The sequence below is a fragment of the Lepisma saccharinum genome, chromosome 14 (assembly GCF_977018435.1).
Source record: "Lepisma saccharinum chromosome 14, izLepSacc3.1, whole genome shotgun sequence".
In the NCBI taxonomy this organism is placed as follows: Eukaryota; Metazoa; Arthropoda; class Insecta; order Zygentoma; family Lepismatidae; genus Lepisma; species Lepisma saccharinum.
This window is the reverse complement of record NC_139242.1, coordinates 21268364-21284446: the sequence shown is the minus strand read 5'-3', so window position 1 is coordinate 21284446 and position 16083 is coordinate 21268364. Positions and strand designations below refer to the sequence as shown.

The following is a 16083-nucleotide window of genomic DNA, read 5'->3' as shown; positions in this document are numbered from 1 at the left end:
GAACAAGGGGGATACTACTGCGTAGGGATATTACTTTTATTACAAATGTAAAATGAACTAGACAGGCTGGCTGACTGCCATGCAGAAGACCCGGGTTCGAATCTTGGGGTGCATGATCTAAGGTCGGAATTTTTCCGGTCTTGTCCCTGCATAAAGCAACTCTGGAACTCACCCAGACTCAAATCAATGGGTCCTAGGGGGTAAAGGCAGCCGGAGTTTGGTTGTGATCACATCACCTCCAAAATGGTATATGTCGGGCCCTACCCCCCATATCCTCTGAATGTGCCTTCATGGCACCTTTACCTACTATACAACATATGGTAGCTGCACACACTTTAAAATCTGCTTCAATACAGTTTGTTCATACCACAGTTGTTTTTTTCCAATTATTTTTGTGGATTTGTCAAGCTTAAATTTCTCCTCTCTGTAATAACTATGCAAAATTATAAGGCTGACATATTTAATTGTCTTGACTGATTTCATCCAAATGGAATACCATATCCATTCTCCAAAATATCTGGTTGCTATGAAACTAACAGTTCCCATGGACAAATCATTAGTGGCCCCCATTTCGATCCCAACATACTAACTAACTCTCTCTAGCCTTCTTAAACCCGAACGTTCATGGCTGCAGCAACACAGGCCTTCCATCTTTCCCTATCTTGAGCAAGTTCTATATACTCTTTTCCATCCCTACCGATTTCCCTTAGGTCCATCTCAACATTGTCCCTCCATCTTCATCTTGGCCTTCCTACAGGTCTCTTACCATCAGGTTTCCCAACAAGTATCCTGTAAACTCCTCTTTCCTCTCCCATTCGTGCCACATGGCCTGCCCACCTAAGTCTTCTTGATTTAATTATTCTAATAATATCTGGACATGAATACAAATTATGTAGTTCTAAATTATGTAACCTTCTCCACTCACCTGTCTCTTCATCCCTTTCAGGTCCAAAGATTTTCCTAAGGATCTTATTTTCAAATACTCTCAATTTATGTTCCTCTTTCAATGTAAGGGACCAAGTTTCACATCCATATAATACTACAGGCAAAATTACTGTTTTGTATATTTTAACTTTTAGTTTCTTAGATATTAAACGAGAAGACAAAAGTTTAAGAAGAGAGAAGTAACATGTATTTCCTGAATTAAGCCTACTTTTTATTTCCTCTTTAATATAATTTTCATTTGTTAGTATTACTTCTAAGTATTTGAATTTGGAAACTGGTTCAAACGAGTTGTTATCAAGAATTAGATTTTGATTATTACCTAACACTTGGTTCCGGCCTGTAAGCATATATTTAGTTTTCTCTTAGTTAACTTCCAAACCTATCTCTTTAGCAGTTTTGAAACATATTTTAGCATTATTCTTAATTGTATTCACATCATCCCCCAGTAAATTTACATCAAATGCATATGCTAACAACACATCACTTAATTTTAGTCGTTCTTTAGTTTCTTTTACCTTCCTAACAGCATATTCTAAGGCAAAATTAAAGAGCAATGGAGATAATGCATCTCCTTGTTTTAACCCATCATGAATTGTAAATTTGTCAGACATATTAATACCCACACAAATTTTACTTTCTGTTTCACTGGCGTATATTTTTATCATACTAACAAGCTTCTTAGGTATTCCAAACTCGACTAATATATTATATAATTTATCTCTTTTGACCGAATCATATGCTTTTTTGAAATCAATGAATAGCTGATGGACATTTTGATTATATTCCCACTTTTTTTCAAGTGTCTTGTCTGATGTGAAAAATTTGATCTGTAGTTGATCTGTTACGTTTAAATCCACATTGATAATCACCTATAATTTCATTAGCATATGGGGTTAGTCTTGTTAAAAGAATGTTAGATAATATTTTGTATGTTGTTGAGAGTATAGAAATTCCACGGTAATTATTGCAGTTCATTTTATCACCTTTTTTAAACACAGGAACTATTATGGATTCTTTCCACTGTTGAGGGATTTCTTCTTTATTCCATATTGACATATTAATGAATTTCCACCATATTTAATTAACTCAACTGGTATTAAATCAATGCCAGGTGCTTTGTTATTCTTTAGCCTTTTAATAGCATCTTTAACTTCAGTCAAGTTAGGTTCTGAAAGTAATGGTTCTGCTGTGTGTACTTCATTTACTTCTGATTTATCTCCTACATGAACATTTAAAAGGTCATTAAAGTAGTTCTTCCATCTATTTAGAATATCGCTTGGGTCAGCTAGAAAATCACCGTCTTTATCTTTTATCAAGTTTACTTTAGGTTGCCACCCCTTTCTAAACTCATTTACACCTTTATATAAATCTCTGATATTTTTATTTTTGCTGTTTGTTTCAATTTCGTTAATTTTGCTTTTCAAGTAATCTCTTTTTTTACTTCTAAAAGTGCGGTTAACTTCTTCCTTTATTCTATTATAATTGTATAGATTTGTATCATCAGAGTTATTTAACCACCTAAGTCTAGCCTGATTTCTTATTTCTATTAGATTATGACATTCATTATCAAACCATGGCTTACTTTTTCTCGGTTTATGGTATCCTATACTTTCTTTAGCTGCTGATTCTATTGCATTACGTATGTGCTCCCAATTCTTATTTACGTCTGTTTCATTTATATTTTCATCATCATTTAAATCTTGCAAAACATCAAATCTATTTGACAGTTTAATTTGGTAATCTTTCTTAATTCTTTCATCAGCAAATTTTCCTGTAGTAAATTTTAGAACTTTTAGATTTTGTTGCTTATGATTTATCACTGCGAGTCTTTCTCTTAATTTAGCAATTACTAAATAATGGTCACTGGCACAGTCAGCACCTCTATGTGTACGAACGTGAATTATACTAGTATGCCTTCTCTTATCAATGAGAATATGATCTATCTGATTATGAGTTTTACCATGTTTATGGATAACTTTATGTTTAAAAGTGGTACTTTTCACAATTAAATTCTTTGAGGTTGCAAAAGTAATCAATCTTATACCATTATCATTACTTAATTCATGAAGACTTTCTTTACCAATCGTGGGTTTAAATGTCTCTTCTTTGCCAATCTGTGCATTACAGTCACCTAACAGAATTTTCATATCATACTGAGAAAATTTATCAAAGACCTGTTTTAACTCTGTATAAAAATCATCTTTAGTATTATCATCTTTATCTTCCGTTGGTACATTAAGGTTTATTAAAATAATTTTACACCACCTACCCTGTAAAACTGCATGTGATATCCTATCATTAATAAATTCTACTGTTTTAAGAGCCGAGATAATTCTATTATTTATGAAAAAGCCTGTTCCAAAATTATGATTTTCAGTACCACCATAGAAAAAAGTATAATTTTTAGTTTTACAATTCTCTTCTCCTGGCCACCTAACTTCCTGGACAGCTACTACATCTAATTTATACTTAACTATCTCATTAACTGTACACTGAAATGCCCCAGGCCGGTAAAGGCTCAGAACATTCCAGGTGCCTAATTTAATATCCTTATTCCTAATGTAGATCTTATCCTTAGTCCAGGGACCTCCCAAAGTAGTCCTCACCCGGAGATCCGAACGGGGGACTATTTTACCTCCGGAATATTTTACCTATGGAACATCCATGGCCTTATATTGCTGTTTCTTGACATGTCTTTTTACAGTGCAGAGTTGTCAGCTCTACGCCTAACCCCCAATGTGATGGAGGAACTACTACACAAGACAAACACAAACACATTAGACAGCACAATTACTACACAAGACGAACACAAACACATTAGACAGCACAACTACTACACAAGACACACACAAACACATCACAACTATAACACAATATAAACACAAACACACCATAACTACTACACAATATAAACACAAACAAACTACACAAGACAAACACAAATAAATTAGACAGCACAACTATCTTCCACTTTACCTTTAATATTGATTTTCTTCTCCTGCTTTTCCTTCTTTACTCCTTTGTTTTTCTCGTATCCTCTTTCAATTTATTCTCTTGAATCGATTGTTTGTCATATTCATTATTATTCACGTCTATTATTTTTCTGCGTCATCAGTGCATATTGACCAAAACTTTTTTTATACTTAGTACAAATATATATTTTATATATAATAAAAAAATAGCTAATATAAAATAAAACGTCATGAATATTTTTGGGTTTAAAAAGCAACAACATAATCAGCCTGTAGAGAGAATTCCAGTAAACATGGATGTATTTAGAGAAATTTATCATCAATTGAAAGGGTTATTTCTTGTTCACTTAAACAGTATTTGGTCTCATGTTGACGAGGATACTGGAAAGCACTTATTTGTGTTTAATAATAACTTATCATCATATAAGTTACCTGTTAGTGGGAAAATTCAAATAAATGTTTCTCCACCGAATGCGGCAGTTTTGCACATAGGTCGAAATTTGTATAGAATTAAACATAGTACATTACTTCCTGATACGTCTTATGATGTGGAAGCTGGTGAATTTTTGTATGCTGAGATAATTGGAGAGTATGATAAATTAATTCCTCTGTTTATCGAAATAAGAATAATCTATTGATATATAAAATACCTAAAAACAACAAAAAAAACATGGATATATTTGGTAATAGAAGGCGACAGGAGATTCCAGATAATTCCAGCGAGATTGCTAGTTTAGATGTACGTCTAAAGAAACTGAAATCAGATTTACTCATATTGCAGAATTCACTAATTCTAAATATTCAAGCAGAGATTGCAAATCTTCAAACTCAACTGATTGATCCTATACTAAAAATTGATGGAGAACTCAAATCTTTGCTTGAGAAATATACTAATTTAGCTTCAATAGATAATCTTCAGAACTTAGAAGAGAATATTGCCAACTTGAAAAAAGAACTCCCAACATACATATGCACTATATTGTTAAAAATATTATTTGTCACGCCATACCTTAAGAAATGCCCTAAAAATATTTGTCTCTTTTCTTATGTCCAAAAATGTAGTTTAGGCAGATATTTGAAAGTGGGATCAGAATTTGGAGCTACCTCAGAATATGAAAAATCAATTTTTCATCCACCATCTTGAAATGCTTTCAACTAATGCAAATGCAAAATAAAATCATTTCCTGGGTGTACCTATTTGCGACATGAATTTCAACTTTAAAAACTTTAAATTTGCAACAGATATCATGGTCTCAAAATTGGTGACTTTCCCCCCAACCTTCCTAAACCACACACTATATTACAGAGTTTTTATTAAAAACTTCAAGCTCAAGTAATGTCCTAACATATCTGAGACTTGGTTTTCTTAATCTACAAAAATCTAACCTCAAATATTTGCATAACTTAAAGCTCTCGCAAGGCATGTTAAATTGTCCATCATCTTTAAACATGGTGACATATTTTTCTCAAATACAATATGACAACAATTGTTTAAGTTATCTTGTAACTAAAAATTGCAACTCAAAAGCTTTACTTTTATGGCAAAATGTATGTTTGCTATTTTACCACCATCCCTTTCCTAAACTATGAAATATAATTTTAAAAGTTTTACTGCAAAATTGCAGACCGGCAGATCATCTACAATGACTGAGTTTAGTTCCTTATACTCTGAAAATGCATTGTAGACAGTTTTGGTGAAAAGAGAGCATGGTATAGAGTGTGTGTATAACATGAAGAAAATCAATTTTTCATTCACCATCTTGAAACACATTGTTCAATTTCACTCACATGTAATACCATTGCAGTCTGTCAAGTTTTCTAGCTGCAGAAACATGTTATCATGGTCACTAAATAGATGATTTGTCTTTCTTTCCCCATCCATCCCACCCATGCTCCTGCTAAATTGTGCATTATGTTTCAAAAATTTTATTCTGAATTTACAGTGAAAGTAATGTCACTTAGGTGGGCAGGCCATGTGGCACGAATGGGAGAGGAAAGAGGAGTTTACAGGATTCTTGTTGGGAAACCTGATGGTAAGAGACCTGTAGGAAGGCCAAAACGAAGATGGAGGGACAACGTTGAGATGGAACTAAGGGAAATTGGTAGGGATGGAAAAGAGTATATAGAACTTGCTCAAGATAGGGACAGATGGAAGGCCTGTGTTGCTGCAGCCATGAACCTTCGGGTTTAAGAAGGCTAGGGAGTTAGTTAGTTAGTTAGTAATGTCACGAAGGTCCTGAAAGTTTTATGTACAAAGCTCGAAATTATAGTCTATAAAAAGGTTCGAAAATGTCAAAAATGGTCAGAATATGAAAGTATACATATGCAATGCTCTGAACTGGAGGGAGGGAGGGATCCCTGTCTGGGTGCAAAGCATTGGAAAGGAAACAGAACATTTGCACACATACTAAATTTTGAGAAATGAAATGAATCATTTGAAAAGTGTTTGATTTAATTATACCTCAGTTAACTTTATTCTACTTTCAATACATTTCAATAAAATGTACTCAATTCTCCTTTGTAATTTTCTATACATGAAAAAATTTATTCTAAAAGTACTATGTGGCTTGCCCACATACGGAAGTGACTGATATATAAAGTGCTACAACATTTCAAAATTATAAGCGGGATACGTCTGTGTCCAAGACGATAGTAAACGTTTCTTGGATATATGTTCTTATTATTTCTGTTAAAAGTCTATTTCAAGCATGATTTGAGAAAAATATCCTGAAAAAACCCACTGTGACTTGTACCACATTAATTATTTTGAGTATTATAAGCTTGGCTAAGCCTTTATTTTACAAGTTTTCTCAAACCGTTGACAATTCTAGAACCTTACAATTATTTAAAGCAATAATTTACAACATTTTCTGAAAAACCCACATGGAGAAAACTGGGCTGGGCCCACCCGAGCCAACCCTGTTCTGCAGTGGCGTATGGTCACGTGGTGCATGCTAACTAATCAAACGAACGTTTAAAGCAGCAGATAGGCATTGATGAATCTTCTGAACTTGATTTGATTGATTGATTGAATTGGTGTTTTTAAGTCAACTTTATGCACAGTAAGGCTAATCTTGACTGGACCTGCAGTTTAAAGTGGGATCCGAACCACTATGTGCCTCCACTGCAATTCGTCTACTTGGTTGAATGCCATTTCCTTGCACCAGCCTGACACCGGGATGCATCTGTACTGCACCAGGTGTCAAAAAGTCCAACAAACTAGACAGGGCTTGTATTGAATTGAATTGTAATTTGTAGTCATGTTATGCACAGATTGGCAAATTGGGACTTGACATACAGTTTAAAGTGGGATCAGAACCACTGTGCAATGTGCCTCCACCAGGAATCAATCCCAGTACCCCTTCATTACAAGGTGATGACATTACCACTATGCCATCAGGGTGGCCCTTAATGTATGTATTTTCTGCATCCTTAATGCCTTTGTAAGAGACAACACCCACCATCGAAATTGGGAGCTTCAAATAAGTATTATAACCTGGTCATGGAAACCTACAACAACGGACTCCTCTTTCCATTTTTCGCTGTGTACACTTATAACAGAGTTGCTTTTGAATCACTCTCTATTTCTAATAACTGTCTGGATAAGATTTTTGTTTCTAAAGTTTTTCTCCTGGTAATAAAACTACTGGATATATACTGTCACACTATGCTCCTGAGACTGGTCTGGTTCCTAACTGGTTGGATGAAAAGGAGAGTGGCAAAAAATGGTCCACTAGGAGTTTGTCATGCTACGTATTTTTTCTGTTAAGTATTTAGAGTCATTTAAAAGAAAAAGCTACTGGAGCATGTAAGTTTGTATATACATTTGGCCCAAGTTCCGATTGTTTAATTGTAAACTACTCTTTGTACACATGCCTTTTTAAATATGGTACTACCAGGGTACTGCTTGAATGGTGCATGCTATGTTGAAAATTTAAGCACTTTAGCTTAAATTTCTATTCATGTTTGTACACATATACTTAATATCATCAATGATTATTTACACATGTTTTGTGTATAATGTTTTTTGTATGACTTTTTTTGAGCAGCCATCCATTTTCTGGCATCTTGGTTATGGACTGTCACTGCATGAGCCTTGAATGGATTTTCTGCTTGAGGCATGTTACCATATGATGAATTACTGTGTTGTTTTCATTACGTTGCCAAAATGCTTGTGGATTTCTGTTCCCTAAATACTTTATTTTTTAGGTTAAGTGTATGAAGTGTGGGGCTGTTAGCATTAAAATTACGTCCTTAAATGCTTTCGTAGTTCGGGTAGGTGCTTCAGGTTTAGGACTCTTAACATTATAATAACCACTACATGTTTTCAATGGCTGATCATCATCTCTCCACCAGCACAAAAAAAACATTCGACTCTCATGTGAAATTCCAGCAGTAGTCTGTGTCCAAGACGATAGTAAATGAAGAAGCACAGATACTTGCAAAACCTACTTTTTATATCACATTTCCTCTGATAAATAGTACTTTGTGAAACTAAACTATGCTACTGACCTTGAACCTTCAAACTTACTTCCACAATAATTTCCAGTTTTTTACAAGATTTCCTAATACTCCCATAAAACTTGCGAAAATCATTAAACATTTGGAACTGTAATAATTACTTATCCTTTTCATCATCCTGGGCAGCACTTGAAATGAAAATCATTAAGTGGGGCAGTGTGATTGAGCCTTGAGGATGGGTTTAACATGACAACAATTAAATAGATCAGGATGCTTTGCGTAAAATTTTCTGAGTTATCACATCCCTCTCCCACTTCAGCCCTGATCCGACATAAATGTACATAGTTTTTCAAGCATGTAATACATAGAAATAACTAGAATGATTGATTCAAATTTACTAGTATCATGGAAAATACACTGAAATTTTGAACCTTCATAATATTCTCATTTTATCATGTTTCTTTCCATGAAAGATGCTGAATGTCTAAATTCCAATTATGTAATGATTTTGACAAGAGAAAAATATATTTCATATTTACTACTTGATTCTTTTATTTCAGATTTTTTTATATATACGGGTATTTCATTTTTCTTATGCTTTTTTTTTTTAGTTTGGATGCAAAATCAACAAATATCCAAATTGTTGTTAAGGAAGGAGGTTTAAAATTCATGCAAATTCAAGACAATGGGACAGGGATCAGAAAGGAAGATATGGAAATAGTATGTGAGCGGTTTACCACAAGCAAGCTCCAGAAGTTCGAAGACTTGTACTCGATTGCAACATATGGTTTCAGGGGAGAAGCCCTAGCAAGTATTAGCCATGTTGCACATCTTACCATTACCACAAAGACTGCAGATGCAAAATGTGCTTTCAAGTGAGATTATAATATATTTGCATATGCATGTTCATGTTTAAGACTGTAATGATAGTTTGCAAAAATATTGATAAAGGGCAGGAAACTTTACTGAAAGTAGATTTTCTTACTTATTTTTTTTATTATTATTTATATATTTTTATTGTTAATAGTTAAGCAATAACAATGTAAGGACTTTAAACGAAAATAATCTGAAGAAGTTGGAAATAATTTTCTTGTGAAATGTTGTGTACAGCATTAACACATAAACATAAGGTCAAGAAATAAACCTTTTTCTGCCAGTAGGTATGTGGAAGTGATTGAGTTGTAGCCTAGTTTGTGATCTATAATAGAACACAATTTTATGGTTTACATTCAGATTTGTTGCAGATCATCTCTTTTGGGTTTGAAAGCTTCTTTACCTTTAGAATTCAAATTGCCATTCTGACACTAATTGTAATAATAATAATAACAGTTCATTGGTATTTAGAGTTGAGCACGGCGGTGCCCAAATACAGCACCACATCAAATATTCCTACAAATAGTTTACTACTGTGCCTCTCGGATGGCATAGTGGTAACGTCCTCGCCTTGTAATAAAGGGGTCCCGGGTTCGATACCCAGTGGAGGCACATGGCACAGTAGTTCGGATCCCACTTTAAACTATAGGTCCAGTCCCGATTAGCCTTCCTGTGCATAAAGTGGACTTAAAATAACAAATCAATCAATCAATCAAAATAGTTTACTACAGATGATTATTTACATCTCTTTTACCTTGGTTTGTAAGAAGTTGTGCATCGTGACAGAATTTTGAATTAAATATGTCTTTGAGAATTCCTGGAATATCAGCCCCATTTTTTGAAGTTGCTGATACAGTTGAGTGATGTCATGTTGCCCCCTGCACAGTGGTATAGCGATTGGCCCCGCAACCCCCAAGGTGTAGAGGCCCTGCTATGCTCTCTTTGTGCTCTTGAAATTTTGAATAAACCCAGAAATTCAATAGTGTGTGGGGGGGAAAGAAAACTATTTACAAAACAGATGTGGATCAACAATGACAATTCAAAATACCCAGGCGAGAACTAATTTTATTTATTTATTTACCGTCCGTGAACTTAGAATATGTATCCACAGATTTTGCTGTATTGTATGAGTCAACGGACACCATAAATAGCTTCCACGAATCAGTGTTCTTTATTTTTAATGTGTGGGATGTGGTAGAGTGGGTTTCCAGTATGATATAAGACAATGTCTGTGTTAATAAGCAGGGATGAACTGGCTCTGCAAAAGGGGCCCCGGATAGCATGGCATGTGGGTCTTCTCCGAAATGCTGTATTAATTTACTTACAAATGATTGGAAAAAAAAAACATTCATACCTTTATACGCAGTTATTCAGCCACACAATAAATAGTCAAACTTCATAATTTATGGACAAGCATGCTGAAAATCTTTGCAGTTCCCCAATTACGTCATTTACAACCAACGGTGATATTAGAACTGGATGGGGCCCCGCCCCATTAAAGATGACAGGCGAGGAAGTATCTTGCTAGGGAATTTCATGAACATTGAATCTGATATGGTGGGTCAATTCCCTACCCACCCCACTCTCCAGATTGTTCCCCTCGGGACTTCTTTCTTTTGGGGTACATCAAAGACATGATGTATTCTGGTCAAAGATAGATGATCTACAAGAACTGCATTACAGTATTCAGAATGCTCTTGCTTCTGTAACCCCCCAGATTCCACAGAACACGTGGAAGAAGATTGAATACAGGCTGAACATTCTCTGGGCAAAAACGGAGCTATACTGAGCTGTAACTGCTTCCAATAAATCTTGGTAAGTTTCCTTCAAAATGTATGTTTTTATTTCTAGCTATTCCATACTATATTAAAGTAGCACATTTTTAACAACTGTCAGTCCCACTCTGGACACCCTGTACTCACTTTTCCAGTTACTCAAGTTTTTGCCGCATCAAGTTGCTTTTTCGGGAGTTAGGACAAGAATAGTCTAAGTTTTCAGCTTGTGAAGGTGAGTTTGGTGAGTAACGAAAAGTAAGTACAGGCCTTAACTGGACTTAGGTACTTTATTGCAAATATGCCTATGCTTTCTGTCATTCTGAGAATGTTACATAATTCATAAACTTTCAGGGCATCATATTGTGATGGGAAGCAGAAAGGACCTCCAAAACCTTGTGCTGGAAACCAAGGAACGCAAATAAGCGTTGAAGATCTATTCTACAATATCTCAACCCGAAGGAAGGCATTGAAAAGTCCTGGTGAAGAGTACGGGAAGATTCTTGAAGTTGTAAGTCGGTATGCGGTTCACAACTGGAAGGTTGGTTTCACTTTAAAGAAGCAGGGAGAAAGCGTTTCTGATGTAAGGACGCCACCCAATTCTACTTGCATTGACAATATTCGGACTATATATGGCAATTCAATTTCAAGGTGAATGTTTAATTTTTTAATTATTATAGTTTGACTGGTATGTATATATCTAAGACAGGCTTAATCAGCTCGCTTGCACTTGTGGAGGCCAGTAAGCAGCAGAGCAGAATTGGAGAGCCGGCCGCTTGTGATGCAGGAAAGGCATCCTTCTTTTCGGGGAACCACCTGTTTTTCTGCCATGATTACAGTGCTCTGTTACTCATAATCAGATGACAAGAGGTTTACCACTGCACGAACATGACTGGTGAAGCCTCCTGCCTTGCTCAGTCCCTGCAGTCCACATGCATGCAAGAGCACTCTTCAGGGTTCCAGGAAAAACCTGGAAAACAACAAATTTTGCCGATCATGTGGAATTTATGTGCATTTTGGAGTTTGCAAGAGAAAAGGTTGCAAAATGAACAAGCGGTTAATTTCCACTTCTGGATTCGGTTCCTGTGATTCCACTCCCCAAAAAGATTCACTTCATAAACTTGTTTCTCTCAACCTTATGATTCTCAGTCTGGTACAAAATTATGGTTCTTTTAAATTTCGGTTCTACATAGACTCATAATAACTCAATTTCATGAATACTAAGTACATGAATAGTGCAGAAAGTTAATATAGTGTTGTAGAGAATGCTGCTTTTTTTTTTCGTTCATAAGCACAGAACATCTGGATAAATTTTTTGTTCCATAGAGGAATTGTAGAGCAATGTAGTAACATTTTCTGTTGTTTTAGATCGCAGAAATGTGTTATGGTGAAATAATGTACCTATGTGACCTTAGTGTGAAGGCTACATGCAAGTGATTATCCCACATGGCACGTCTGATGCTTATTATAATTTTACATTATTCTTAGAATTTTCATGCATTTTTGTGCATGTAGAATGAATTTGCTTTTAAAAAAAAATTGGTGAAAGTGAATATTCATAATAATTATAATTAGGAACTGTATATTTAATTGAAAAACACAAGATTCAAAAGAAATGATGATGATATACCTATCTCCAAAAATTTTAATTTTGAACTGGATAACCCGGAAGTGTCAGGAAATTACATAATCAAAAAATCATAGCAACCCTGACTCTTCCACCAACCTCCATGGCACAATGGTTATAACAGCATGCTACACCAAGAGTCCCGTGTTCGAATCCTAACCTGGGAATTGGTGTTCTTTGTAAGTTTCCCTTCATCATATCATCACTCATCCTCATCGTTTGCAATTAGACAAAAATGGCAGAAAAGCAATGCAGAGAGCGCTCTTCACAAATATAGTGTTTTGACCAGCCCTAATTGGCATCAGCCGGTATCAGAAAGTATCAGTTTGAATTCATCTACCGATACCAGCCGATACTTTTCCGGCATATTGGTCCACAAAAATCTGCACAAAACGTTCGTGAGTTTTTAATAATCCTGGAAATTATGCAAGATTCAAATTTTCTTATCATTGTGCACCAGTTTTGCACAAAAGCTTTATTTTTGCGATTGCATGACATCTATTTTCATATTCTGATGAAATTCTTGAATATTCTAAAGCAAATTCCTTGGTAAATTGATGTATAAAATTGGAAAAGAATATTTACACACCATTGTTGATCATTATTTTGAACAAGATTTTAATTATTGTAATTTTCAAGTATCGGTGGGAATCTGCAAGAGTATCGGCATCGGTATCGGTACAAAGTGGTATCGGCTCAGCCCTAATATAAAGTCATCTTAATTAAATTATAAATTCAAGTTAAGCAGGGGTAGAAAAATCTGGTGCCTGAAAATTTTCACACGGAAATTTCTAAAAAAAATTTTTTTTTAATATTTTAAGTTCCCTTTTTAACCTTTTGCATCCGAGCATCTTGATCAAGATCCTACATGTAACCCCTTGCATCCCGAGCATCTCAATCGAGATCCTCTAGCATGCTCGCTATTTTTGGCTGGATTTGCGATTTTCTCCTTTTACATTATTGTTAACACATATTCTGCACCGTAAAGACTCTTGACGTCTTGTTCTTCCATAAAAAGGGGGAAAATGGTGGCTTCCTTTGAAACTGGTCAGGGGCGCATAGACATGTCGTTTGGGGGTACAAGTCGTGTTCTATTGCTCGTATGATAATAGTTCAATTATTTTCTTGTTCCAGACATGCCAGCGATCATTTCCATGTGTATTTTGACAATATCCCATACGTTGTTGTCCAGGGGCGAAGGGGCATTTTTCTTCAGAAATTTTGGAATTTTCCGGTTCCTCTCCTCCCCCGCATCCATGTATACACTCAATGTGCATAAATTGTATGTAATCCGAATCTATGGTTCATTCCACCTATAACGGTACTTGATTCATCCGTGTAGGGCAATTAGCCTCCAATGTACAGGCGTTTCAAGGTAACTCTGCAATCCAAGTCTTGAGTCAGTGGCCACAGACATGTCGTTTGGGGGTGGAGGTGGAGGAGGGGTATATAAGTCATGTTCTATTGCTGGTATGATAACAGTGCAATTATTTTCTAGTTCCAGACATGCCAGCGATTATTTCCATGTGTATTTTGACAATGTCCTGTACATTGTTGTCCAGGGGCGAAGGGGGAAAGGGGCATTTTTCTTCAGAAATTTTGGAATTTTCCCGTTCCTCCCCTCCCCGCATCCATGTATACACTCAATGTACATAAATTGTATGTAGTCCGAATATATGGTTCATTCCACGTATAACGGTACTTGATTCGTCCATATGGGGAAATTAGCTTCGGACCTACAGTCGTTTCAAGGTAACTGCGCATTTGCTGAATGGCTCAGTGGTGTACAGACATGTCGTTTTGGGGGTACAAGTCATGTTCTATCGATCATAGGATAATAGTGCAATTATTTTCTTGTTCCTAACAGTCCAGCGATTATTTCCATGTGTATTGTTACAATGTCTTGTACTTTTTGTCAGGGTGGGTGGGGGAAGGGGCATTTTTCTTCAGAAATTTTGAAATTTTCAGTTCCCCCCCCCCCTCCATATATACGCTGAATGTGCATAAATTTTATATTGTCTATGGTTCATTCCGAGTAAAACAATATATCATTTGTCTGTCGACGGCAATTAGCATCCGATCTACAGTCATTTTTATAAAACTCTGAATTTTGCTGAAAATCGGCTTGGGTGGCAAGGGGGTTACATGCGAAAGAGGCTCAGGTGGCTAAATGTTGAAGAAATAATGAGTACAGTATGTGTTTTTTAAAGTTTGTGTGTTTTCTGTATCACACATATTAAATCAGAATAATTAACATGCCATTATAAATTTTTGTACTGTTGCTAGCCGAATTTTAAAATCTACAGCAATATGGTAGAGTTGACCGTATATTAGAATGTATTGCATATTTTTGAAGGCTATTGCAGTAGAAGTAGAATGAATTACTTGTAATCCAATCTTGTATTAATTAATGCATTAAATGTTTTAAGATCATATTTCAAAATGTGTGGCTTTATGTAAGTTAGATTCATGGCTTTCTTAGACTGTATTTGCCCTCCCCCTCCCCAAAAAAGAAGCTGGCTCCTATAACAGGGGGCTGATGCCTGAATTATTTTAAAGTTTCTTCTACTCCTAATATTATGAATCCTAAAAAAGTTCAAAAAGTTTCAGATTAATAATAATTGGTATTAAAATACAGTCAACACTTTTTCATTTTTAGCTCTCCAGGTTATTCAAACTAATTTATTTCTCTTTTTTTTATTGCTTTTTGCTTTATTTTACTTCACTTTTTGTGCAACTTTTGGCTAATTTGCGAAGATGGGGATGAGTGAAGATATGATGAAATTGATGAATGGACACTCACAAACATCCATGCCCCAGCCAGGATCCAAACCCGGACCCCTGGCATCGTAGCGCTATGTGCTAACCATTCCACCACAGGGGCCTGTGATAAGAATGAATGATTAAGTGATGATTTATGTACATATACAATCAAATGTTCATGCTTGACCCAGGATTCAAACTAGAACCCCTGTCTTCCTAGAATGTTATGCTTTCATTGTTCCAATATTCAGCAATGCCACTGGTAAAGTGCAAGAATAGATTTCATAATTCCTTTGAGCCACCCAAGCGAAGTTTGAATTATGACCCTCATTATGAATGCTACAGTCCTCGTAACACTGCACTTGTCACCAACGGCGTAGGGACATTGGTTCAACTTACCTTAGTAGCTCAGTAGAACATGATGGTAAAATATCAAGGTTCGGGCAGAGATACTTGGTTCCTTCCCCTTTTGTCCATCTGTGAAGTCCGTTGAGGTCCACGTGTTTGTTCACCCACAATTCTGGTAGTCCAACTCGTATTTCAGTTTTAAATGAAAAACCGGGATATATCCTGATTATAATTTATTAGAATAACACACGCGCACCTATAGCTTAAGACTAAATAAAAATAAAACATAGTTTAGACCGGTTACACTGAGAGATGCGGAAGC

At 35.6% G+C, this 16083-nt stretch overlaps 1 protein-coding gene across 2 annotated transcripts in view; it reads left to right on the top strand.

Annotated features, from left to right (window-relative positions):
- Mlh1 (DNA mismatch repair ATPase Mlh1) overlaps nt 1-16083 on the top strand; it is a 74246-nt gene that overhangs the window by 7212 nt on the left and 50951 nt on the right. For both annotated transcript variants that reach the window (XR_014443341.1, XM_083135222.1), the window contains exons 2-3: nt 8990-9253; nt 11378-11674. Coding sequence is in view for 1 of the 2 variants with exons in the window: in XM_083135222.1 (XP_082991348.1) it covers nt 8990-9253; nt 11378-11674 (561 nt within the window). In the remaining variant the exon portion in view is untranslated. The remainder of the gene's footprint in view (nt 1-8989; nt 9254-11377; nt 11675-16083) is intronic.